General features: G+C 42.0%; 1 protein-coding gene across 1 annotated transcript in view; it reads right to left on the reverse strand.

The window, feature by feature from the left end:
* The window catches only part of SNAP25 (synaptosome associated protein 25), a 61,431-nt gene that overhangs the window by 11,951 nt on the left and 21,705 nt on the right, over nucleotides 1-27,775 (reverse strand). The window contains exons 2-4 of the mRNA XM_058836511.1: nucleotides 16,817-16,951; nucleotides 16,131-16,172; nucleotides 7,882-7,930 (exon numbers count right to left, since the gene is read on the reverse strand). Coding sequence (XP_058692494.1) covers nucleotides 7,882-7,930; nucleotides 16,131-16,172; nucleotides 16,817-16,888 — 163 coding nt within the window. The 5' untranslated portion in view covers nucleotides 16,889-16,951. The remainder of the gene's footprint in view (nucleotides 1-7,881; nucleotides 7,931-16,130; nucleotides 16,173-16,816; nucleotides 16,952-27,775) is intronic.

Consider the following 27,775-nt stretch of genomic DNA (forward strand, 5'->3'; position numbering starts at 1 on the left):
TGCTGAAGATTTTTTTTATTAGTATGGGAAGTGTAAAACAAAGGAGAAATTTATTTGAAATATATTAATATAAACAAGATGTAATGATGTAGAAAGGAAGGGTTATAAAGTTCAAGGTCCAGAAACATAATACAATACATCAACTTACTAAGACACAGTGACATCCAGGAGAAAGAAAGATAGTGTTATTATTTTGCATTTATGTATGTTAAAATTAGAGAAAAGATGTCCTTCCATGGAAAACACTTCAGTTACTTACGCTTACAAATGCCTTGGAATTAGGCAGCACAATTGCTTTGGTTAGTGAGTGAGAGAGCTGGTAGTTAGTGGTAGCGGTAGTGGAGTGAGCTGTTAAGGGCTTGTGTTGAGGTCCCCTTTCTTCCAGAGGCTGAGGAAACTGAGACCTGCCACTTGGACTGGCGTTGGATATTGATCTCTAGTCTGAGTGTGGCCCCAGGGCTGGTTTTCTTCCCCATGTCGGTGCTGCAAATCAGGAGTAACCTCAGTGAACACGGAACAATTGAAACCACTCTGGGAGCCCGATGCTCTCTGGGAGAGGGTCACTGGCTGTGGCGTTCTTGTCTCTGGCCCCAAGGGACCTTATGGAAACAGGCATTGGGTAAAGACTCAAGTTTTCAGTGGGGTCACTTCTGCTTTGCTCCAGGGCAAGTTAAGAAGCACCAGACCCAAAAACCAGCCACATATAGACCCTGTCTCCCTGCTGGCATTAAACAGAGTTTGGCATATTTCCACCTAAGGGTGACAGGTTTTCTTAGTGACTTGGTTTTCTAAGTGACTCGATGGCTCAGAATAACTTAATGTGTTAATTTTTTTCATTCTTAAAGCTGGGGAAAATGTCCTAGAGGAATAAAATGCCACAACGTAAAAGTGTAGGAGCAGATTCTCCAGTGAGATAAACAGATATGGATCCAATGGGATCAAGGGTCATGTGTGGAATCTGCAGTGCAAACAGCATTTTACATGGGATTTACATTTGACTCCATTTGTTCGCAAAGGATAAACTCAGATACTACCCAGGATCAGAAAGTTACTTGGAGTGGCGTTTCAATCCATTAAAAATTGTAACTGTACCTAATGAGGAAAAGTCAAGCAATCCCAGTAAAACACAAATACATCCCTATTCCCCATATGAAACAGAAAAACACTGAATTAGACTGTAGAGGAAGGAACTAAGAGCACTGGCTATAGAAGGAATTTAATGTCATCCCTGACATTAACGGAGTCCTATTCAGAAAAAAAAAATAAAAAATAAAAAAGAAGAAAATTTTAGAAGAAAAATCATACGCATATTGATGTCAGTGAAAAACTCCTCTTAACTTCTTTGGGAACATGAAGAAGCATGATTTCTTACTTGGGTTTCTAATAACAATTGAGGTTTAGCTTTTCAGAGCTTTCTGGGGGGTTTAGATACCCAGTTCCCATTAAAATTATTTTAAATTAAAATTATTCCCATTATAAATTATTTTAATGCAAAACAGGAACCTCACCCCTCGAAGGCCTAGAAAATCCTAAATTATTCAAGCTGGACTAATTCAAGTATTGAACTTGTATACTTTGTTTAATTCTTGCATTGGGCAAGAATTAAACACTGGGCTTTGACAATGAGAAGTGCTATGTTGGTATGGTGAGATTCATCTGCTTTTCTGCAGCCAGTTCTCATTCTCCTCAACTGGATGGGCCTTTCTCCTGATACACAAGAGTTATTGATCCCAAACCCAAGGATATATTTAGAGGATCAGAGTTACCTGGCACTGTCCTCTAAAAGGGGCACATATTGTGTAAGCAAAGGGTTGGGAAACCAAGAAGGAAACCTGAGAGAAGGACTGCACAAGTTCTGCCTGGTAAACTGCTGAGCCACGAACCAGAAATGCAAGGTTGGATTATTTTAATGCAGGATGTAATTTAGGCTTCAGCAGAAGTTTTGGGTTGTGTCTGTAGGCACAGATTGTCATTCTCATCAGAAATGTGAGTCTGTGGTAGAAGGGAACACCCCTCCCTGTGCTCCTGCTCCTTGCTAACCCCAGGTCCTGCCTGCTTCTGCACAGTTGGACAGCACTTACTCTCACTCTGGGAAACAGCTGTGGGAGTGTGAGCTGGCTTTGATGCTGCTTCATGCAGCATGATGCCATTTGCTGCATTTCTATCACAGGCTCCCAGCTCCTGCTTCCAAGTGCTGTGCTTGCAGAGCCCCTTTGCAGTTAAAAGACAGCTGTGCCCACGTGTGCATTTAGACACTGGGGAGAATGAGAGATACTGACCTTTCTTCCATTGATTTTCCTGCCAGTGCTTCTCTAACCTCATCTGTCCAGTAGCAAAAGCCAGGTTAGCACTGCATGGATCAGTCCTAGTTCTGCTACCACCGGTGGCTTTCAGTGGAAGCAATTCTCCTTGCCCAGATGCACATTCTCTAAAGCCATATCCTTTTGCACTTTATTTACCTGTTTCCTATTCTGCCTGAATAAATGAGTGTGTATTGAAGAGTATATTTGACACAAGTCAAAGACTTTCCTTTAAATTACAGCCCTCTCTAGAATCCTGACTTTATTTATCCTCCTTCAGGATTTGTGTGTGATCTCTGTGCTTTTTCTGAATAGGAAAGGGAGCCACAACTAATTCATCTTCCATTAAAGGAAACCTCATCAGTGTAAAAAGCCCATGTCATATTTGTAGCCCAGAAGTCTAGACAGCTGGCTGCTGGTCCCAAAACCACTTGCTAGTTGTTAATGTCGTGAGCTGGATTGCTAACTGGTTTGAATCAGCATAGTTATGCTGGCTTTGTGGAGCAACACCAATTTATACCTGTCAAAGAACTGGTCCCACAGGCAAGGAAATAGATTCATGAGTCCAGCCACAATTATTGAAGCATAAATATTATAGTGGAATTAACTTAATGGGGTTATGCTGGATTTGTTTTGGTATAACTGCTATTAAAATGTGGCCTGGAATGAATCACTGCCGGTAGGAAATCAGATGGCTATCGAGAGGTTAATTTAATGTCTGTTTCCATGGATCTTCCCTATTCCAATGTTCTGTGCTGTACTAAAGGTTTTAGGGAAGACAGTTGGTTGGCATATACTGCCATGAACCTACGCAAATTCACGCCTACTAGAGATAATGTCTTTTGTCTTCCATTTAGAGAAGCCCTTCAAGGTCAGAGTTTGAACATCTTTTGACAGTTTGTTCCAATATTATTTGAATAAATTGCATCTATATATTTATGTATGATATATGATATATACCTAAGAGAATTGGTGCTGTCTGGAAGCAGAATACACATCAGAGATACGTTTCATTGTGATTTCCTTCATTTTTTTCCCTCTGGAAATCTCTGCGATGCTTTTTGTATATATTGATGTCTGAGAACATCACTTTCATTTCAAGGTAGTGACCATAAATCTTCTTCCATATCTTACAGCAAACTAATGGCTTATCTTAAGGCACAAACAAGAATAGTTCTTTACGTGTATCATCATACTTGTGAATTACTTCTGTAAGGTAACTGAGGGAACATAAGCTAGTCCTGTTAGTTTTATCATAGCATTGTAGCCATTTGCCAGTGGATCTTTGCCAGGATCTTCCATAATATCCTGGAAATTCCCCATCCTGTACCTGATCTGGGTAAATGGCTGGGGCAGGGAAGCTGTAGCAAGGACATCCTTGCTCCTGTGTTGTCTTGAGCAAAAACAGCTGCAAAAGCATCAAACAAGGCATTGGTAGCAAGATCAGCACAGAGCAAGTGTGGTGTTGCTTCACCTTTGCATCCCCATCTGTGATTTATAGCAAATATTCCTTCACTGATGTCCGGGAGCCAGAACCTGTGCTTGAATGTCAGTTAAATGCCTGTGGAGATCGGAACTTGTTCCTTTGCCTGGAGTATTGTGCAGTGAAGCAATTTCCCCCAAGGACAATTTTAATTAGAGAAAAAAGGAAAAAAAGAGAAAGGACATCTTAAGAACACATTGTAATCTTAATTGCATACAAGAGGGTTTAATTTGAGACTCAGCAGATTTACTATTTCCAATTCTATGCCATCATCCCATTTTCCATAAAGGAGACTCATATTGGAGTGTAGTGTGTTTCTGGGACAGTCTTTTCAGAAATCCTGAGCTCTGACCTAGCTGTGCTCTGAAAGGCACTGCTGGGCACAGGTACCAATGGAAGAAAGCTGGAGGGGAGAGCTGTGAGCCCACGTGTAGCTGTGCTAAAAATAACAGTAGACAAAGGCACAACCTGCTTTGTGTGGGTTCATTTGTCTTCTGTGCTACGATTTCAGCATAATTAATACCACCTTCTTCATGAAAACTGGAGTAGTTGTTAGTCCCCTTTTATTTTGCTAATTAGCTATAACATATAAAACTGCCAAACTCACAACTCCTGCAAAAGCAGTGGAGGTCAGCTCGCATATGGGCCATCAACTGGTGCCAGTGCTTTGTTTGTGGGATTGCCCAATTATTTCCAAGTTTCATCTCCTTTATAAGCTTGATCTAGAGTAAGATATGCTGGGTCGATTTATCTGCTCCCCATGTTCCCTGGCATTGCTGGTCGTGCACTCGTGGTGCAAGGAGAAAATTCCAATTGCACTGACAATTTCTTTGTCTCTTATCAAAGTTGTGGCTATTCCTCTATGTTGTCTTGGATGAAAAATGACTGTGATGCTACTGTTGATATTGGAAAAGTTTCTCCCCTCCACCTCATTTGGAATACAGGAACAAAATTCTTCTGTAATAAACTGCATGAGGAGATCATCACACAAAAAGTGTCCTTGAAGGTCCAAATCTTTAACCCTGCTAATACATCCAGCTGATAGGAGTTTCCTTTGGTGAACAGTTACCAGTGTGGGACCTTTTCTGTGTTAACACTTCAGGTTTACCTTCGTATCTTCACATTGTACTGTTAGTTTCATGTCTGCTCTCTGCTTTTAACCAAAATGCATCCAAATATTAACAATTTTCTAAGCATGTTTTGAAGAAGCAGAAGAGTTGCCACTGATTAATTATCCTTGGTAGCATTTATTTTTTCATGTAAAATACAAGTAATTAGGTTTAAAGAGTTATATACGTATTTATATTTAAATCACTAATTAGGGGAGCTTGACTCAAGGCCAGATTAAAAAAATGTAAGCATTATGGATGCACATGTGGTCTGGGAAAGACTTCCTTAGTGATGGGAAAAAACCCAACAAGGGAAGTCTAAACTCCTAACTCCTTCCTGTGGGCTCCCCAGGGGAAGAGCTGTGTTGAACTGGTTTGAGTTATAATACCTGACCCAAAAAATGATAACTCTTCATATTGCAGAGGGGCTACTCAGATTCCCATTCTTCAAAGCAGACTGGAGGAGGTCTCTGGTTTTTATGGGAGTGCCATTCCCTGTGAAACAGAGAGCTCTTGTGAAGCTCCAGATCTCTGTGGGTCATGACAGGCTCTGTAACCTGCTGTGCAGCCAGCTGTGCTAAACCTTTGGGCAACAGCAGCTATCCAGGCTGGCTTTGTTGTACAAATACCTGGCATTGTGAAATTACCTTGACTTACTGCCTTTTAGGATCCCAGAGACTTCTGCTTACTGATACCAGAAAATCAGTTCTGCTCTGCAGTATTTGGGTTGAATTGGCTCAGAAAGGCTTTTCCATGTAAGGTCTGTTTAACTTCAAAACAAGCAATTTTGTAAGGAAACCTAGAAATAGAGCTTCAAGCAAGTGCGGAGATTAGATCTTCTGCCTGCCGCCCACTGGAAAGATCAATGTCATGTTTTCTGTATATTTAACACCTAATAATCTTAAGTGACTTGTGCAGTCAGCTGCAAAGAGATCACATGGCAGTGTTAGCAAATTATTTCCTTAATCTGATAATCTGCTGAGACATCCGTGAGCTGCACACATTGCACTAATTACAGAGGGTTCAAAGTCATCATTAGCGTATTTTGCCCAGTAGTGTAAGTTCTTTATCGCTAAAATGAAATCAAAAAATTAGCAGTTATTGCACCTACATATGGTTAAAATGCAGAAAACTTAATTAAACATTTAGCATAGTACAAGGTTACAGTATTTTCAGGGTTGGTAACATTATTTGGCTGTTTTTCTTGAGAAACCCACACTGTATAGTCATAAAGCTAAATTTACTGAACCACTTAAGGCATGACCATAACCAATTTAAAGAGGCTTCGAAACCTTCTGATTCTTTCCTGCAGGTATTGACTAACTGCATCTCTGACTGTACAACAAGCATTTCAGGTTTCACTCTCAATAAGGGTTTAATTCTGGGCTCCCTGGGCTCCAGAGAGGTGAGTGTGTCCAGTCTCAGCTCCTTGGCTTACCCAGATTGTCATTCCTGTCATGGCTACAGAGTGAATCAGTCAGAAAACTTTTGAATACGGGGGTTTAAAAATAGTAGAATTCCAAAATAATAATTAAAAAACCCAACAAAATTCAAGATTAAAATCAAAATAAACCTCCCTAGCAATCTGTGGAAATACAGCAGTTAAAGAACAGAGACATACTTTCTCAGGAACCACTGAAGTTTCTGCTGCTCTGCCTGTGAATTACATTGCTGGGTATTAACATACTTTGACAATATTTGTGATTTATTACAATCGCATAATCCACTGCTGAAACGAAACACATTATTTAGACAGGTGCCATATCTGTTTCAACATAAGTAATTTTTGGTTTTCTGTATTTGGTGGTAGTTCTTCTACTGCTATTATTTTTTGAAGACAACAAAATGTTTTCTGTAATATTTTTCTTGTCAAGAAAAATCGATGTGACAAAATTTGGTTGAGTGAAATTCTTTTCCCTGAAGGGGGGGGGTGTGAGGGGAAAGCAATGAGACATACATAAAAAAAGCAAATAGAAGAAAGTACTTTCCATTTAGGTCCTGTTATTACTTTTCATTCATTAAAGTGTCAGAGAGGCAGGGACATTAAAACTGGAAAGGGCCTGTCAGGTTCTGCAGTCCATTTCCCAAGAATTCTGTACCCTTGTTTATTATCAGTGTCCAGGTTTGAAGAGTAATACAGCATTACCTCTGCAGAAAACATTTACTAATAATAATTTTGTGTCATGCCACATAGTAAATGATAACAAGGACCTTTGTGGGGCTGGTCTGGTAGAGAGTAGCAGAAATTTCTACTCTGTTGATTTACTGGACACACCATTTTGCTGGGCTGTGGGTCTATGGGTAATGAAGACTTATTAGTTTTATTAAGAGGGAGAGAAAGCTACCTTTTCTTTGTAATATTATGAAGGGCAAAAATGTAATTTCCTGGAATGTATTGAATATATCGGGCTCTGTCTTTGTCATTGTCATCCACAGACAGGTAGTCTAAGCCTGAAACCTCCTATATGGACAATTGTAATGAGCTGTTTGTGTTATATCTTTTAATGTTAAAATTCTGTCATTTTCACTGCCTTACTATTGTACAAAAAGAATAACTGAATCTTAGACAAACTAAACCCATTTTACCTTCTCTTGGGATGTATTTACTGCATGTCTTTCACTTGTGATTTAAGTGGGAAAATTACATAGCACCTGCATAAATAATGCTGGATTTTACACTTATAGAGGCAAATATTCTCTCATATAGCTGGATCTTGACCCAAATCTTGCTGAAATCAAATGGTGATTTGGATGAGTTCAGCCTGCAGCTCTCTTTGACATTAATGGGAAGCAGATCAAAAGAAGTACAGACTCTTAGGCAGCTGTTGTACGTTTTTCTCTGTTGGACAACAAAGCTAAAGGCAAAGAGGTTTTGGAATTCTCATACACAGCCACACGTATTTTCTGTCCCTCATTTCCAGGGTTGCACACAGTCAGTACAGCACTTTGAGAAGGGTTATACTTCCTTACTGAAGCAATCTGAACTTACCTCCTTGCTCATCCAACATAACCAAAGTCCTGATACCAGCATCTTTACTCTACATCCCAATAGTGGTAGCAAGGTAAGGAGAGAGAGGGGGAGAAGAGAGAGAGAGAAAGAGAGATCAGTGAGGGAACACTCAGCCCTTGCTATGGGACATAGGAAGACACAAGAAAAACAGTGAAAGGAGTGGCAAGGGGCTGATGGCACAGTCCAAAGGCCTTATATGCCTGGACACTGTGTAAATAACTAGGTACTCTCCATTGCACCATCAATCTTTTTGGATTCACTGAGATACCAAACTTCTACAGAAAGCACAAAGCCACGGACCTTGAGATTAAAATAATCACTTTACACAGGAGTATTTTCTAAAAAGAGAAGGTTCATCTCCAAGTTACATGAAGCAGGAGAAGGGAGGATGGGGGTGTTGATATTGTAGGTGGATGTTAATTTCAAAGGAGAAATTCCCAGGGAAAACAGGTATGATACAAACATGTTTGGGAAGGCAGCACAGGGGTTTGTGCACAGCTCTTGCTGCTGACAGAAGTCAGAAAGCTTACCTACTTAGGAAATCCAGTTTAAAGCAGACTAATATTTAATAGGATTAAGCCATATTTTTTGGCTCAGTGATCTAATAGATATGGGTTTGAGCCAAGTTTTAATACAGTCAACAGACACCTTTAACATTAATGGACTTTGAATTGAGCTTGAAGGTAGGATTTTCAAAACACCCACACACTAAATCTGCCTCTGCTCCCACAGCTTAGTGGGAATCTTACCACTGCCTTTGCTGGCTACAGGGCTGGAGCAAAGCTGAGCCAGTCACAGCTCCCACCTGCCTAAGCCAGTGGTAGGGCACCTTTCACAGGTACAATTTTTATTATGTGTTATCATCACTCTGGGTTGTGATCAGGTGTCTCTGGTTCCTGGGTGCTGTGGCACCGAGCTATATCACACATCAAATTATCTCCTTTTTAATTACAAAGGGAAAACCAGCTCCACTCCAGCAGTGATAACATCTGTGAATAATTAATGGCCTGAATGATCTCCTGACTGTTGCATGTCAGTAACAGATGAAGTAAGTCCTCTGTGGCCTGACAGCTTGACAGCAGAGCTACCTGGACATGTGCAGCAGTAATTTACTTGCTGCCATGAACATAAAGCTATCCATGCTCCTGTGAAATAGATAAAGGTGGTGCTGGTGTCGATTTTGCAGAGAGCAGGGAGATGCCCACAGTTGCACGGCCACATCAGGAACAGAAAACTAAAGTCCTGACCATGCCTCTTGCTTTTCAAGCCACCCTCCCACTCCTGGAGGCAAATCAAGGACTTCATGTTATTCTTCCTGCCAGCTGCCCTGCTCACTGCTCATCAGCTTTTGTGGGAGCAGAGGAGTATATCTGGCCATCAGTGGCCCTGTCCACACTCGCTGGGCATTCCCAGACTCCCACAGCCCATGCTGCTTCAGCCACAAGCCCAACCCTGCCATGCCCAGGGTTTGCCTGGTGGAGCTGGTGCTTCTCTGCTGCACTTCCAGAGGATCCTGGTCAGCTCAAGGGGGATGTGAGGCACCTCCTGTTGTGCTCTTCTCTGCCTCTCCCCGCACTCCCATTCTTGTCTGTAATATCTACACTGATGCAGAAACGGGGCAAAACATCAGATGTGTGCAGGCTGGTTTGCTTTGTCTTTTTAAAAAGTCCCTGTGTGAGTTGCCAGATGGACAGAAAATGCCTCCTGCCTCTCCCCATGGTCTGCTGCACCCCGCTGCCCTCAGGTCAGCCATCTACCAGGCACCCACTGCTGCTCTCTCTCCCTTCAAGTTCACACTGTATTTACTTGAATCCCAGCCAGCTTTTATTTTTGCAGCCTTTAGAAAGTTAGGGTCCAAGGGTTATCTTAGGTTTGCCAGTTTAGAATAAAGAAACCACCTTTAATTATCTTTTCTGTGGGGCAGCTCTGCTAAGCACCACTTGTGCAACAGTTTTCTACTGTCTCTTTCTGTACTCTTGGTACCCAGGGAGGTTTTACCCCACACCCCAGATTTTAACAAACATACTCATGCAAACACAAGAAGGCTGCTTGGGTCCTGAGTCACCTTGTGTTTCAGTAAATATGTTGCAGTATGACCTGGGACACTTCCAAATCTTGAACTCAGAAACCTTTAGTTGGTGCTGTGATAGTTGTTGGCCTTTGGTGAATCAAACATAATCGGGGTGAGAAATATTTACTGCTCTTTAACCCTCTGACCTTATTTTCCTGCTGTGTTTGACATCTAAGCAAATCACCTTTATACAAGACATGTGCTGAGAGATGAACTCATCAATTAGACCCTATGGTTTGTGTTTCATATCAAATCCTTACACAAAGAGAAAGAGGTGAATTTTTCTGTTATTTACCTGATTGTCAGTGCCATTTAATCAGACAATAGTGTATCTCTTACTAACAGCCTGCCACAGCATTAACACAAATGTTAAAATATTAAAGGGTGCGCAATGAATAAACTTGTCTGCATCTGTGGTCTAATCCAAAGCATATTGAAGCTAATAAAGAGGTGGTGACTGAAAAGGATGAGAAGTGATTCAGACATCAAGTGACAATCTCCTTCTGTTCCAAATTTCTATTAAACATTAATTTTCAGGTCTTCCACATAAAGAATTAAATGTGTAAAGTCAGTCAAAAAATAAATCATATTCATGCATTTAAAATAGGTCCAGACATTTAGAAAAACTCAGTATTTCCATTATAACTGATATTTTAGATAACTCAAACCCAAACCTGTCTGTAAGACAGAACTATTCTGAAAGTGTGTTCATCATCCAGATATCTGAGCAGGAGAGAAATACTCAGTAACTGACCCCCAGTGACAATAGACTGAGGCATCCCTGGAAAGATGATTAACAGAATAAAGAGGAAGAAATGTGCCCAACAAGTGTATTTGGGGGGCAAACACAGACACATTGGCATTTCCTGCTCTAGAAGTATCACAGAAACTCCCCTTGGTCTCAGTGGAGCAGGTGTTACTCGAGCTGGTTGCTGGGACAATGTGTAAGAGGAGGTGTTGAAAGCTCTCCTGTGAAGTGCCAGTCCAGAAGGAGAGGTTTTACAGCCTCTGCCCCTGAATCCTTGATGACAGACTCTCATCACCATGGGCCCAGTGACTGTGCTTGGCTTTGTCTGGTCCTGAGGGCTCAGGAAGGATTCCCACACGTATCCACCAACATCAGTGATATCCTGTGTGGGGAGCCATGAATGGGTAGAACTCATGGGGTCCATCATGGTGTGAAATTCTGTGCTAAAGTTCCACCTTGACAAGGATTAGAGTGTTTCTTCCTTCCTGTGCAATGGAGGAATTTCTTCAGACCCTCCAGTTCTTGTACAAGCAATATTGTTCCGTTTGCAGCAACATAAGGATTCTCAAAAAGGTGAAATGCTTAGGCTAGGTCAGGCCAGAGAGATGGAAAATGCTTCTTTCACAGCACCCTGCAGAGTTCATAGAGCACACGCCATTTTCATCCAACTCTTTAATCTGTAAGAGCCATCTCTTTTGAGAACAGCTTCTGACTCTCCTTGCCTTCTCATTGAACTTGAGAGGAGAATTTGGACTGCTGGATTTTGCCACGGCACAGCCAACCTGTCACATTCTTGTCCTTTAGAAGAAAATGCCACAGCATGAATTGCTTATGTTGAGGCATTAAACTGGCAGCCCTGGAGTTCCTGTTTATCCATAATGCAGGTATTCTGCAGATGGTGAAATATATAATATATATAATAATTTTGCACGTGAGATGACCCTTTAGTGCAGGAGGCCAACACTTCCAACTTAAAAATGTATCACATGAGGTGAAACAGACCTCGTACATTTTAGGAAAGTTTATGTCCTTCAGTCTTTCATCCAGGCTCTAATGCTTGAATAAATGCAAATGAACAAGCAGTACTGGTTTGGGTTCTGCATCGTTTATATGAAGCATATACCCAGGTTTTCCATTTGGCCACTGGGAAAGGTATTAATCAAAGAACCAGAACATATGATTTTAAACCTCTGGGCTTAATTCAACCTATAGATACTTTAGTTTGTCAGTGTTTCAGTGAAGCCAACTTAACAGCATAACTGGCAGCCCTTTTGGAGGCTTTAATACATATTATCCTTAGTTTTCTGTAATAGCTTTTTAGAACTGGTTGGTTTTGGTTTGGGTTGGTTGGTTGGTTGTTTTTTTATCAGGGTTTCACTCAAAGCAAGTCAGCAAGAAAACATTCACTAAAATTTGCCTAGCACTTTGGAGGGGAATTGCATTGCTGTATCATTTCTTGTTATTGCTGTTACAGAACTTAATTTCCCAAGAAGGAAATAAAAGTGAGAAGACAATTGGAATGACTTCTCAAAGGGCTCATCAGTCCCTCCAGGAACACAGTGTGTTGGGTTCCATCCTACCAAAGGCAGCTACTCAAATTTTGGTTTAGCCTGAGGGAAGGTTTTCCTAACACTGTAAGGGGATGATGCATCAGATAGAGAATCGAAATTCTGGAAATCACTTTCCCTGCATTTCAGGAGATATCCTGAAAAACATATATACACTCTTAGTTATGTGAAGAACACATAAACTTCCACTTCAATGAAGAATTTTGCTTTAATCAAAAATTATAGAGTTTGCTTTGAATAAATTAATACAGACAATTACATACTAGGACAGGCTGACATTGCTAGCAGTTCCCATAGACACTAAAGAGAGCTGTCAACACGCTAAAGACAAAAATGTAGTCAAAGAAACATTTTTTAGTCATCCGTAGTAATAAATTTGCTCAGCTCCTGCTCCAGGTTCCCTGTCACCCTCTTAGCACTCTGATGTCTCCCTGATTAAAGAGCCACACACTGCTGCTCTGCCTGGTAAATCAGATCCTCAGCCCACATGAATCTGCTACCCCCCAGGTTAACACACACAAAGGGGTCTAATCCTGCATTGGAAGAAGTGAGATCAGAATTATGGATCACATTCCCTTGTGCCAGATGTGTGGAATTACACTGGTTAAGACACTTTCCTGAGGAGAACTGTTCCAATAGTTCAATAGTTCCAATAGGTCGAATGAAACCAAAAGGGTTTTTCAAATCAGCTTTGACAAGGTTTGGGCCAAATTCTAAATCAACAGAGCACTTTTTCTTCTGTTTTTCAGACTATGAAGCATTTGGCTGTGATAATAAATGTCAGGGTAAACTCACAGATGGTAAAATGGCATTCTGTGTGTTCAGAGTACATTCCCTGCATAGGGCAGCATCAGTTATCAAACATTTATAGCTCAACATTTCACCTTTGATACTTCACTCTCACCTCACATAAGAGAAGATAGTCTTGCCTGGATTTAAATGTACAAAACAGCCCTTTTGTCTGTACATTCCTAAGTGCTTTCTTCTCAGCTTTTACCACTACGATCTTGTTATTTTTATCTCGCTGCTTCATAGCTACAAAACATCTTTTTTTCCCCATACTACCACAATTGATTTTCCTTAAAGGCCATGGTGGTGGCATTGAGAGATGGGAGCAAACTCCCAGCTTTTCTCCCTGCATGTGATATTCTGCATTGCATAATGTTGCCTCAGAGGTAAAAAGCTTCAACATGAAAGGAAGGTCAGCTACAAACTGTATTTAGCCTCACTTGTTCTGCCTCACTTCATTTTTATTTTATGTTTTGGCCCAAACATTGCATAGCATCATCATAAAATACAGGTATTTATAGCACTGAGTGGCTCAAAAGAGCACTGGTCTGTGCAGATTAACCACACTGCCTGGGCATGATGGGCACCATGGAGCAAACTGGGTTTTGGAATCTGCCATTCCAGTACGGAGACGCCTTGGGGCAAAGCCGTGGCTGCTTTTGTAACACTTCTTGCTTCCCTTGTTCTGCCAGGGCTGGAAAAATCAGCTACTTGCAAAGCTGAGTTACAAAATCAAGAAGCAATAACATCCTTGGATTTCTTTGCCCATAGCATCAGGGCTTCATCTCCGAACCCTGAACAGTCTGGGGCAAGCAGGGTGGGTCCTTTGGGCACATGTCCGCAGGCTATGGCCTGCAATTAGGCCTTACATGGCTGCAGGGCTTCTTTGGATGGACTCTTCTCTTCTTCTTTGGAAGCACTCTTCTATCTCTAGGATGGAGTCCAGTCAGTCTGTTTATGTTGTATTTCCCCAGTATCATGACAGCAATCCTTACAAATGTACACAGTAATAATGCTTAAACACGGAGGCATCCTTTTTCTTAAGAAAGGAATAACAGATTTGCTGTATGAAGAAAATAGAGTAAAAAGCATTCTCTCCCTGAGTATTTCCCCTCTCTATCCGCTAGACAGGTTCTGCTAAGTGAGGAAGTCTAATTGGATTTTTGGGGTTTATTAAATCAGAGCAGTGCCAGTTCAATTTCAAATACTCTCACCATTTGTCTTTTCAGTATAAAATCTCTCACTCCCTGAATGCTGCATTTTTTTAGAAATACCTAGGAAAGGGGATGGGAATAATCAACCAGCTGGTTAGGCCACAAAAGAATTTTAAAGGTCTCCTGCAGTCACATTAGTGAAAATAATATTCACCTCATTTTAGAAGAACTCCCTTGACTACTCAGTGCTAGTTTTAGCAACTTCTCTGTTTGGATAGGAAGATATTGTGGCATCTGAATAAATGCCAGATCCAGAGATGCTGAGCTCTTCCAAGAAGCACTACAGACCTACATAAATTCATTGGTAAATTCAGCAGTCCCAGTTCTCCTCCCACTTTGCCATTTGCTGTGATTTAATACTGAAATTCCAGTGGCATTCACAATATGCTGGTTCAATATGTTAGGAAGACTCAAGCAGTGCATAGGCCGCACAAATACGGCTCAGGAGAGGCAGGGCTGATATTTACTGATGGCTTGGCCCCGAGCAAATCACTTCCCTTTCCTGCGCCTCTCCTTCTTCCCACTCATCATCTGCCTTGTCTATTTAGATCCCAGGCATTTTGGGGCAGCAGGCTCTCCTGTCTTCTCTTGTGAGGGTATTCATATGAGACTCTCTTCCATGTTGTTGAATTGATTTCAGCAGGAGCTGCATCCAGCACAGAGTTGACGTAAAGTGGTGGTTAGAAATGGCGTGTCCAGGGAACTGAGCAGCAAAAAGGGACAGATTGCTCGTGAGACAAGAGCATGTTTTGCCTGCAACAGGCCCCAATCTAAAGTGTTTGTGGAGGAGAAGTGATGCTGGCTATGCTCAGTGACCCATCTGTCTGTCTGTACATGGAAATTTAATTTTGTCTCCACTGGACTCCATTGATCTTCACAGTGGTGATTGATTTCAAGGCCATAAAGCCTACGGCTGAGGTTGTGCTTGTTCCTGAACATGGGACCTGATGTAATTTTCTTCCCGTTGTCTCTGCTGGAAACTCTTGTTGTCAGGAGTACTGGGACTGTCAGTGCTGATGACCCTGATTAAAAATGTCACCAGCTCCAGCACCAGGGCTTGCATGGTGTCTGAAAATAATACGGCCTGTCAGGCGGCAGGAAAGTTTCCCACCACCTGATGGTTGAATATTCAAAACTAAACTGAGTTGAGATTTTCCAACTTTTAAACCCTTAATTGTGGAGAGGGTGAAATACAGCCTGACTGAATTGGTTTTTTTCCCTCCAGGCAGGTATTAGCTGTGAGGACCAAGCCGGGGTCCCCTTCCTTAGCACCATGGAAAATCTGAGAACTCTCTGTTCCAGTGTGGTCAATCTAGGACATCTCGTGAGCCTTGAAATCCTGATAAATATTTCAGAGATACATGAAGAAATAGCATTTAAATGCTGTGCTGACCGATGTTCTATAAATAGCTGCAAGTGTTTATGGAGAGGGAAGTATTTAAAGCAGACTGGGAAAATGGATCAAGGGCCCTTCTCACCTTCCCCTCTTGCAGTGTTATGCCAAGGACATGAAAGTGGTGCTGGCACGAGGCTCCCGGAGCTCTGCAGCAAACTTAGCCACTTGTCCCTGACTGCAGGTCACCTTCAGAGGCTGTTTTCTTCATTTATCTCCAGAATCCTGTCTCAGTGGATCCTCAGGTATGACCAAACCAGTGCCTTGGCAACCAGGGAACAATGTCTTGCATGGCCTTAGTGATGGGTAGGGATGAGCAGGACAACAGCACATAAAGCCATAGCCAGGCCCTAGCAATGTGAGTTTTAAAAAAACCACTTCCACTGTCAGGCTCTCCATCACTTTTGCTCACAACAGAAGCGCAAAATAAAATGCAAGTCCTTACCTCTTCAACAAGCTGCAGCATTCGACGGGTGCTCTCAAGGGACTGAAAAAACACAGGGAAAAACTCTTAAGATTTGGCAAGTTACGCTTTCCAACGCTAATGTGCAGGCTCATGTTGACAGGATATTTTTCCTGCACTCTTTCCCTCCCCTCCAAATCAGGCTATCAGCAGGGCATTGGTGATCTCTCTATCTCCAGCTCTACGGATGGCTAATGCAGCAGTTCCCAGCACACCTCGAGGCAGCTGCAATCTCCAAGGCTTGTGCTCCCCTTGCTCACACACTGCGGCGGTGCTGCTCAGAACCACAGGTGTTCCACTTTAAAAATAAAGCCTGTGGTTTTCAGCCAAGACTCTTCAGAAACATAACTGGTGACTTCTGAGATTTAATAGGTTTGACAGATTGAAGGAATCCTCAGAAAATATTAAATTGCTGCCTTTTGCTCTGAGGCCAGTCAAATTGATGCACAATCTAATACCTAAACCAAACTCACGATCAATAAATGTCCTAATCTAGACTAAACACGACATTAAATTTTACCCCAGCTCATTTAATTTCCAATTCCGCTTTCAGTGTAAAGCTGATGGAAAAGAGCTCTAGAAATCCTTTGCCGGATCAGCTCCTATTTCTGGCTGTGTGTTTCACACCAAACCCAGCCCCAAGTTCCCAGTTTAGCTACTGGTCTCACTTCATCAGCGAGCTGGTCGGCACGCCGCTGCATTTCTTCCAACTCATTGCGCATATCCGCGTCTTCCGCCATTTTAGCTGTGGGGGTGCTTGGGGACGCTGCAGATCAGGATTTGCACTCAGCTGCTTTGTGAGCCTGGAAGACAGCAAAAAGGAAACAGTGCAGTTAGGAGCCGTGCTTAAATGTCAGCCCCACAAAAGGGTTTTTATTACATCAGTGTCCTCAACCAAACTCTCATTCTGGATAGTAATTCCTGCATAGTTGAGAGCAAATCCTTCCTTTTTTCTTAACTTTTCAAATGAAATTCATACAGAAGCTGGACACTCAGGAGATATTATTTGCTGCCAGAAACAGTCTTGAAACACATTCATTCTTCTCTAGAATTAAAAAGCTTAATGTGAAGGAGGTCAAGGTCAAGCCTATGCCCCTCGTGTCCTGTGTTTCAGCTGCATTGCTTGGAGGGCTGGATGCTCAGCTAACACATTTGCAATTAAATTATAGACTATGAAACTTTGCAGATTTTCATTGGTTAATGACTTGTCTACCATACTATAGTTCAGACTATGAAATGATATTTGCAGCTAGACTGGGAGAAGTCTACCTGGGAGAATCCTTCATTTTGGGGGAAGTGAGGGTAGGACATAACTGTTATTTTCAACTTCTCCACAAAGTGGGTCAGATTCTGATCTTCGTTATCCCTCGTGATGCAGAAGGACACCCCTGAGCTGGTCCTAACCAGAGGTCAGGATGCAGCCCATTAATCCTTGTTTTGGTAGGGTTTCTTTTTTGTTACAAATTCAAGCTATCTCTGATTACTGAGCATGACTTGATTAAGAAAGGCGGGCCCTCCTACCATCTGTCAGGTCTTTATAACAACAACACCGGCTTATTTCTTCGCTTGATTCAAGCATGGCACATTGCAAATTACTGCTCACTGACTGTTAGATTTGTTCATTGCAGGAAAACCTAATTGCAGGTGCAGAGGAGGTGGGGAAGTTGAGGGGGACTGCAAGTAAACAGCCATAAAGCAGATGCCATCGTGCTCAATTACAGAAAGAGGACAAAAGCATCCTCTTTCAGCAAAACTGCTCTAAAGAAGGCAGGATCCCGGGGGCTGTTTTCTGTCCTGTCTTTGCGATATGTGCAGCCTTTATGAAACAAGATAAGTCAGGGCAGAGCTTGGCTCTAAAATTTTAGCAATAACAACTCTGTTTAAATGGAAGTTACTGTATATCAGAGATGAAATCATTCCTCTCTTTGATGGTGCTCTCCATCAGGACATCAGGAGTATGAGCTGAGCACGTACAGCTGGGTGGCAGCAGTATTTCCTGCATCACACCCTGTTTGCTTAGAAAGGTGTAAGGAAAGCAGCTCCTTGCATTTCCTCTGCAGCTTCAACAACAGATTTGCTGCTTTTCTTATCTAAGAGGGAATATGTGACCTTCATGCCTTCACATTAGCCGTGCCCTTTCTCATGGTTGCTTTTCCTCTTTGAAGCTACAGCAGGAAGAAATCCATCTCGAGGAGTCAGCCCTGGAGCTACTGGCACGACATTCTACTTTCATCACTGAGCACATTGCCACATCCTTGTCAGAGGGAGGCTGACATTTTGTGATGGGTCACACCATGTACAGGAGCCCAAATGTCTGCTGGAGAAGGAGGCCACCTGCTCCTGCCAGCTGTGTGGTCACAGCAGTGTGAAGGACCAAGCTTAGGCAACTCATCTGCAGCCCTGGCTGATGCCAAGGCAGAGCTTAATTTCGTGGCTAATACTCAGGCTGATATCGGACACTTCAAGGATGCTCACAAACAGCAGGAAATGAGCTTTACAAGAAAATGGTGCGCTTGGATATTTAGGAGGAAAAGATAAACCGGGAACTGCTCTCTTCTGGAAAGGCATGTGAAAGTGTGGGGATAGTCTCAAGGCCACCCCAGCCTTCCCACCCTGCTGCTGTGCTGGTGGCACCCTTTGTGGCACACAGCTCCAGGAAGACACTGCTCCTGGCCAGCAAACGGAGCATGCTCAGGTGGGATAAAAAGAAGCTATTTCAGTAAAGAACCGTGCTCCAAACTCCTGTCCCACTTGGCAGAGGCAGGCTCTAGCAGTGGTCACTGCTTCACAAATTGTGGGGTTTTTTTTTCCCAGATTGAGGCATAACCCAGACCTGAAATATTTCTGGCATAGTCTTTGTACCAGAACACCAAGATTAAGTCTGTGGACCTAGTTTTCGAGCATCTAGTTACAATATTCTCCTCTGCCTGTACACCTCACTACACTTGTGCTGGCAGAATAGTAGCAGCAAGCTTTAGCAAAAATCAGGACAATTTGTTTAGGGTTTTGGGACTGATCTAATTGGTAAATAGATGTAGATGTTGAGGGGCAGGAAAGTGGTTCTGTGCTGTGTCTGTTGGTATCATCTCACTAGCTGTAAAGTGGGAGGTGATGCATCAGTGAGAAGGTGGGATGCTAACAGGGAATTTTGGTTCATTTTTCTAAGCATATCCAGTGTGAGCTGAATAATTACAGACCTGTAAGTGAGTGGGGGTAACATGAGGGCTTCTATTGACAACAGCAATTTATTTATTTATTGACTGTTGGTCAATCTCTGTAGATAAATAAAACTTCACAGAAAATTCCATTCTCAGATAGATTCCAGCCTGACTTTTGATGTTTTCCTTACAATCTTTTTGATCATGAGCCAGTGCTGGTGATGGGTGGTGCAAAAATAAAAAAGAAACAACATGGAGAGACTTTCACAGAAGCACAGAATGGTTTGGGTTGGAAGGTTCCTTAAAGATCATCTCATTCCAACCCCCTGCCATGGACAGGGACGCCTTTCACTAGACCAGATTGGTCAGAGTTCCATCCAACCAGACCTTGAACACTTCCAGGGATGGGGCATCCACAGCTTCTCTGGACAACCTGTTCCAGTGACTCACCATCCTCATAGTCAAGAATTTCTTCCTAACACTTAATCTAAACCTACTGCCTATCAGTTTGAAGCCATTGTCCCTCGTCCCATCACTCCATGCTCGTGAGTTTTTTTTTAGTTACCCTTCTTGGTTTGTTAGAACCACCAGTTGGCATCTTAGTGACAGACGCATCTTATTTTGCATCAAGCTAAAAAAAGTGTCAGAGCTTGTAACCAGAGAGATGTTGTGCAGGAAGTGATCGAACTTGACAGGTTTATTGAGATTGTTTGGTATTTGTAAAGCACTTAGAATGGATTGAGAAATAGCAAAAAGCATTCTTCCAGACAAGTCATTTTACATCAAGTTTTAGTCATAAACAGAAGTACCCTGCAGCGGTGCTGATTCAACTTTATTTAATAGAAAACGTTGCCCAAGAATCAACAAAGGTTACTGATTTGCACACAGTGTGATAAACTACATATATTTTGTAGATGGCAGGGAATGAGTTTAAATGTTTTTTCAGATTTTGCGATTTATAATGTAGAATAGAACAGATTAGAGATAGGATTTTCCTTGAAAAGTCCTGTTTAGGCTGAAATGCCATTCCAGTGTCATGAATTTCCAACAACAAACCCTATTATCAATAAAAATCCTGTAGAGAGAGAATTACATTTTAAAGAGAATTATTGCTTTTAAGGTACAAATTAAAAGTTACCCCTCTATGGTTCTTAGGAATGCCTATAAAAAGCTTTTATTTAAAACTCCTGATGTTTTAAAACATTGAAAAATAATGACTACAGGAATGGTCAAGTTAAACCACAATGAATTTGCTCTTATTGATACTAGACAGACTTTCAAAAATATAAGGTCTGGCTCAGGCCCACGGAAACCTGCTCTTGTTTAAGTAGAACAGAAAAAGGCCTAAGACAGTACTGAGGACTTGGGGTAATAAATTCCTTGCATAATTTACATTTTTGGTACTAGTTGATATTTTGCATTCTGTTCTCATTCAAGTTAATTTGAACCACGTATCAAAATCCTACAACTGCCTTAGGAACCTCTAATATAACTGGAACAAACTCTCCAAAGTGTACTCTGTACTTTTAATTTAAACTACATTTTATTTTATCTACGGTCCCTGCAGAGATGACAGACCAGAAAACCAATGTAGGGGATGTAATATGTTAAGCTCTTGTGATCTAAAACTTTGATTTATTTTTTTTTAAAAAAGGGGATTGCTACAGAAGTTACAGACCCTATATTCACTCAGTTTGTGTTTATACTTTCAGTAATTTCTTATACAAATCAGCTTCAAAATTTCACGAGGACCTTGGTTTTTTCCAAATCCTCTGGGTTCACACACAAACATCCACGGTGCTCTTTGAAAAGGAGAAAAAAGCCCAAACATTGCTACAAAATACTGTGTACAGCATGTTCCAGGCTGTGCTCTGTGTCTCCTCCACAATGCAAGTAACTCCAGGCACTTGGGTCATTTACATCAAATTCCCTGCAGACAGTCTCGTACCTTGTGCCAGTGCTCGTACAGAAGCACAACAGACTGAACGTGAGAGAGAAACACAAAGAGAGACTGGCTAATGGAAAGGCATTGCCTTTCCTATTAAACTTTGAAGTCTGCATCTGCTATTTCAGTAGTGCCAAGATGCAGTAAGGAATCCTTTAGCAAGAACATTATACAATCCATATGGAGTAATACTGAAGGCTCAGAGAGATCTATGTCTATCCCCAGAGGAAGAGAGATACAGTGAGTGACCTTTGAAAGCAAATATTTGCTTTGCAGTGATATAAACACTTCAATGCAATAAATACAGGAAAATGAAAATGCTGCAATTTACTGGGGTGAAGGCAACACAGCAATAAAATGTTCTTTTTTAAGCACTTTCCCTGTTATTAAAGCTACTCTTCCCATGAATATTTGTAGCCAGAAGATGACTGCATTGGCGTATTTTACTAAAAAAGTCAGAGCTGGTTCAATCCCACTCTTTGTGCTTCTTTCTTGTAGGATTGAAAGCATTACTGTGGTGGTGAGGTGTTTGTAGAGCCACAAAAAACCTGAGGAGAGACTTTGAATCAAGTGTTTCAGGATGGATGTTGGGCCATTTAAAGGTGGAATTTGGGTTGCTGCTATTGTCTGGCTGTTGGTAGAAGAAGAAACACTGTCAAAGGGGGAGATGAAGTCCAGCCACAGATGAAGGGGGTCATCCTTGCTCCCCAGTGTTGCCCCTCATTTGGCTTCCCATGTGCCATCCGAGGGGTGTTCAGCCTCTATGGGATCAGGCACAAGGCAGCTCTAGGGCTATGTAGGATCTTCCTGTCACAGGACACATCCTTTATCCTGCTGGACCTCCTCAACAGCTACCACTGCCCTGTGGGGAGCTCTCTACAGCTCACCTGGCCAGCACATTGGCCATGTCTTTTACCACCTTCACAAGCCTTCCCTACAGGGGCTTCTGGCAGCTGGATCATAGGAAATGCACTGGCATTAACCCCAAAGCCCAATCTAGACCAGGAACTGCCTGATAAAACCAGCAGGGAATGAAATGACATGAAAAGTGTGAACCTGCTGGAAAAGGATGCTTAGAAACCATTACCTGTATGTGTTACTGACACCAGCATGTTCCCCCTGAAGCTGTGTTGAGGGTGAAGTGTTGGAAGGCAGATCCCAATGGAAAGCCAGGAAAGTCATGTGTGCGCTGCCCACAGTCGGTGTGACAGGCAACAGCTGGTGAGAAATTGATGGGAGCTGGGAACACAGTTTTTTTATAGATTGTGGGCTCTCAGCAACAGCCCTCACAAGCTCCAACTTTTCCGACTTCTGTCATCTCCATCTTCTTTGACACAGAGCTTACCACAGTTAATACTGTCTAGAACTAAACATGCCCTGTTTTCACTCTTACTGTATTTAAACTGATCTGAAAGCACTTGGAGAAGAAATCAAATAATTTTGTAATGAAAAATCCTATTTGAACATATTACACTGTGGCATAAAATGTAACAAGGGAAAATTAGTTGGAATTGTAATTTAATTTCTAAATATATTTGAAATATATATTTGATGCTGTTCACATCAATTCTCCAGCACATCCTATTGCATGGATCTAATTTATCCACAAGATTTTCAGCAGAGTTCTCATTTCCAAAGAAACACCTTTTTTAACATTTGTGTTACAGATTAAGCCAAAAATCTGGAGCTGTGTTTCTGTAGGGTCTGTCAGCCTTAACCCAAGGCACAGACACCTCATCTCTCCCCTGCTGCTGTCCCAGTGCTTTGCTTTAAGTGTTTGGGCCCACTTCCACAGCCCAGGCTGACAGAGTATAGTGATAATAACCAATTTCAACCTGAATTCTTGCTTGATATTCAGTAAAGAGTAATGCCTACTGGTGAGGGCTTGTCAGGGAGTGACTTTGGACAAGACAGGCACTGAGATCTTGCAAATGAATTCAGGAGAGGCAGGCAATTCCTAGTTTGTTCCTGTCTTCTTGCATCACCTTAGGCAACTTATTTTACTCTCAGGGCTTGCTTGCCTTGCCTGAAGACAGATCCCTAGAGCTGTGTGAGATACTGCAGATGTTTGGTTTCCTGCTGCTGGCTCTATCCGTCAGCACCGTGCAGGTGTCTTGGATACCCTCTGATGGGACTGCTTGTCCATGTGTAACAACTGAATCTGTTTCCCATCTACACAACACAGATAAAATCCTCCTCTTCCTTCCTATCTTGCCCTTGTTTTGTCCTACTTAAATTGCAGGTGTTTCAGGGCATGGACCAGCACCTTGCCTGGCGTCCAGGACACCTGGGACTTTGGGATGAATGCTGGTGAGCATCCTGTCACATGGTCCCACTGCACCTCTGCCACTCCACCCCAATACAAGGCAGCTCAGCGTTATCCTGTCAGCTGTCAGACAACATGGCTTCTCCTCCAACACACTCCTGCCCTGCCGCTGCACCAGGCTCCCACACCAAAAAAACATAAAAGCACAGACCAGCCATTTTGTAACAATGTCACCTCAGAGTAATAAAATCTTGACTTTCTATCCCTTTTACTGGAAGAGGAAAACAAACCTCTCAAAGTGTTATCTCTTTGCAGTCATTTTTACACCTATGTACCCACACATTTTTACATTTTTCCTTTTTTTTTTTTTTTTCTTTCCCACAGAAACAGAAAAACATTCAAGGCAAAAATGTTTGTTCTGTTTATCTGGGAGAGCAACCAGGCAGAGAGGTGGAGGGTGAAGAAAGAAACCTTCTTAGAGGGAGTGGGCACCACGTCTGTTGGCAGCACAGAGCAGAGACCTGGACAGAACAGGTTGCTGTGAATCAAATTCCCTGTTATTGCAGCTCCCTGTCTCATGTAGCTTCATTTATAATTTAACAAGCTATGTCCTAAGAATCACTAAACTTGTTGTGTTCCTCCTAGCTCTGAATCCAGACCCTCACTTCTCCAATACCTGGAAAACCTTTTACTTCTAGCCTGAATTGATTCCCAGCTAGGAAGCAGCAGCTTGTTCCTGTGCTGGCGCTGTCCTGTGGCTTAAATAGTTTCTCTTCTTTCCTTCTCTCTCCTTCTCTCTCTCTGAGGTACAGAAACAGGACTTGTAACCTTTCCCAGCATTTCTTATGATGTGAAAGATGAGATCTGTTAGTCCTTTCCTTGTAGGCAGACTGTTTGTCATCCTACCAGCCCTCGGTTATGCCAGTTCCATTTGAATTAGTCTTCTTTGGAAAAGGGTGGCTGGCATTTCACAGAGTATCTTAAATGAGGGGATGGGCTTTGCTCAAAGGGCTTAGTGCTTCCGCATCCTTCCAGGAGATACCTGCTCCAAAATATCCTACAACCTCACTTGCCATTCACATAGCTGGGTCTTGATGGCTCAGAACAAGAAATCCAGGTATTAGAGAGAGGATTAAAGGAAACATCTTGACTTGTGACAAAACTGTTTGCTTTCTGAAGCCAGAATCTTGGAGAAAAACCAAAGGCATCTGCCTAGCTGGAGAATGAGATTTCTAACTGTGTCATGATTTCCATACATATTCACTGCCCATCACTGCAGCAATGACAAGCAGTCAGCTTCTCTTCAATTTGATTCCAACCTGGGTTTCTTTACACTGCTCCTAAGCCACTAAATCTGATTAATGGCCAATTTTAGAAGCTAGTGGTGAAAGTCACGCCCCATTTCAAGTTGGAGGAAGTGTCACCACTGCCATAGTGGGGTCAGAATTGCAGGTGGAGATACAAGCTGGTGATGATGGTGCTGGGAGAGGCCAGCAGTGTGTGTGGAGGGGCAGGTGTGAGTGTGGAAACACCAAATAGAAGTGCTTGGCATCTTAAATAATTTTCTGCCAGATTTTTCTGGGGCTCTACCTTGCTCCCTTCTGCTTCTCTGAGATGGAATAGACATATAAAATGGGAGTATTGCAAAACATTTATTGAGGGTTTCAAGACACAGCAAGGAATAAGAAAACAGCATGGCTAATTTTCCTGGGGCATTCCCAACAGGCTCCACAAGGCCTGCTGCAAGGCCTGTTCCTAGGTTTGTAGAAAGAAACTGTTCCCTCTGCACAGTCTTCTCAAGAGTGCCAGAGCTCCTGGTCCAGCCCCCACTCCATATACACATCCAGACCTCTTCCAGATCTCCTGATTTAAGTTAATCATCACCCCTCAGCATTCCAAACCATAATGATCCGTGGATGAAGAGTCTCCTTTTATGCCTTCACAAATCAAGAGAAGCAGCCCCAGTGGCAGCAGAGAAAGGGAGTTGAGTTTCTGCAACAGAGCATTAAATGAGTTCAAAAGACCTCCTCACTCCACATTGCCTTTCCTACGTCTTCTCTGCCCCTGCAAAGTCAGTGCAAAACGTCAGAAGAGTTCCACACTCTTGTATTACACACAGATCAAATCAATGGCAGCAAAATGCAAACCAGTAGAGATCATCCTCAAATTTCTTATAATGATCCAAGAAGGCAGCCTGACAACTGAAGAAAGACATTTTTAGACTACATGCATGATGAAAAGGAAACCCGCAAATTGAAGAAGGATTTTTTTTTAGGCTAAATGGATGATAGAAAGGAAACTCTCAAACTGGAAAAAAAAATTTTTTAGGCTAAATGGATGATGAAAAGGAAACCCACAAACTGCAAAAGGTATTTTTAGGCTAAATGGATGATAGAAAGGAAACCCACGAGTATTACAGTAAGAAAAGGGAGCACATTTGCATTGGCCTGTCACAAAGCAGAGCTAATTTCTGCCGCAGTTTATGGAACTCTGCAAGTCAGGAGGAAATTTTCTAACTTTATTTAATTTGAAAGTGATTTTTTAAAAAAGTTAATTGAACATAACAATGAATAACTTCACAGTTGGAACAGATGTGAGGTTCTTTATTTGTATGTTAAAAATGGGTGCTATCCCATCTTTACTAGTTCTGATACTTCTAGGACTGAATGAAACAAGCTGAGAGTTTAAGTAGCACATTTAGCTTAAGTAGCACAAGCTTAGTGTGGAATGGCTTCTGATTTTGATAGAAGCGAAAAAATATGGAAAAATATTTTGTGGTGAAAGAACAATAACTGCATATTTTAATGTAAAAGATTGGCAGTGACACAGTTAACCCCGTCAGCATCAATGTTGTCAAAACTTTGATTTCAAAGTGATAGACAGGAATAAGGTGTTCCCCTGATGGTTTGTTTGTTACAGGCTGTCAGCACACTCAGCTGACATTTCACTTCTTTCTGCATGGTTTGCATTTGCAAGATTTCTCTGCAGCCCAGGACTCACACCTACCCCTAACCCTGAGCTGTGTAACACCAGTAAGGACCTTCAACAGAAATGAAAAAAAATCAATTAATGCTAAATATAAACATTTTAATAGGCGAGTAAAACACACTGCGATCGTGAGGGCATCAGGAATGTAAATAGATAACATTTCCCCTCTTGACGTGTATTTGCGGTAAACAAAGCTATTCATTATGTTTATAATACTCATCCTTTCCTTTCATTTCTGCCTGGTGGTAAAAGCATTTCAAGCAGTGGGCTGATATATTTTTAGCAGAAATCTTCTTTAACTAAGTCGTCAGAGTCAAATCAGCAGCTGACAAAATATAAGCATTATGAAACTGGGCTGATGATGTTATTTGTAGAATTGGATTTTTAACTGAAGGACGATTTTTTTCAGCTATGAGGGACAGCAAAAAGAGATATTTAAGAAATTAATAATTAAGATCATTGTCTTTGGGATTCTTGGTTATCACTGATTATTCATGTTCTGTCTACCCAGCCTTCTGTTGGTTATATCATACAGCATCTGAAGCAGGTAGCAAGAGAGAAGGGAACTTCCCAGCTTGGGCTTTTTGTCCTTGTGCATGCAGCCATCTGTGCTGAGGGCGCTGTCATGTCAAGATGCAACACCATCACTAAAATAGCAAAGGCACAAGAGGTTGCAAGCCTGAGTCAAAGCCCATCACCTCGAGGAACTGCTATCCAAAATGAGTCTTCCTTCACCTCCTCACTATGGCCAGTGGGTTTTCTCTGGGGCAAAGGAGCTTTAAAAATGAACAAGCAAAACAAAAAGAAAAAGGTTGACCTTTCTGAGGGTGCTCTGAGTGTCCCCCAAGGATGTCTCGTGCCTTGCCATGGTTTTGGCTCAGGGCTCACTTTCTGCCACTTCCTACCCCTGGCTCCTCTTTCCTCTACTTTGTGTCATGGTCTCTGCTAGGAACTTAAACTGTGGAAGTAGGATTTAAAGCTGAAGAAGAGTTCATGAACTTTGAAAAGCTTACCTCCTTTCAAGAAAAAAAGAAATAGCTACAGCCATGTTATAAAAAGAAGAGACCTTACTTAGTTTTTAACTCCCCTCCTCTGTTTATACACAGGTGACACACAGATAGACGTGTGAGTACAAAAAATGCAGCAGGCACAGTTTAAGGACACAGCAGAGTATCTTTTTTAAAGGCAGTTTATGTAACAAAAAAGGGCTGGGAGCCCAATTTTAATCCACTAAACCTTTTACAAGTTTAAATGTTATTATTTCAAGGCT

The sequence above is a fragment of the Poecile atricapillus genome, chromosome 3, assembly GCF_030490865.1.
Source record: "Poecile atricapillus isolate bPoeAtr1 chromosome 3, bPoeAtr1.hap1, whole genome shotgun sequence".
Classification (NCBI taxonomy): domain Eukaryota; kingdom Metazoa; phylum Chordata; class Aves; order Passeriformes; family Paridae; genus Poecile; species Poecile atricapillus.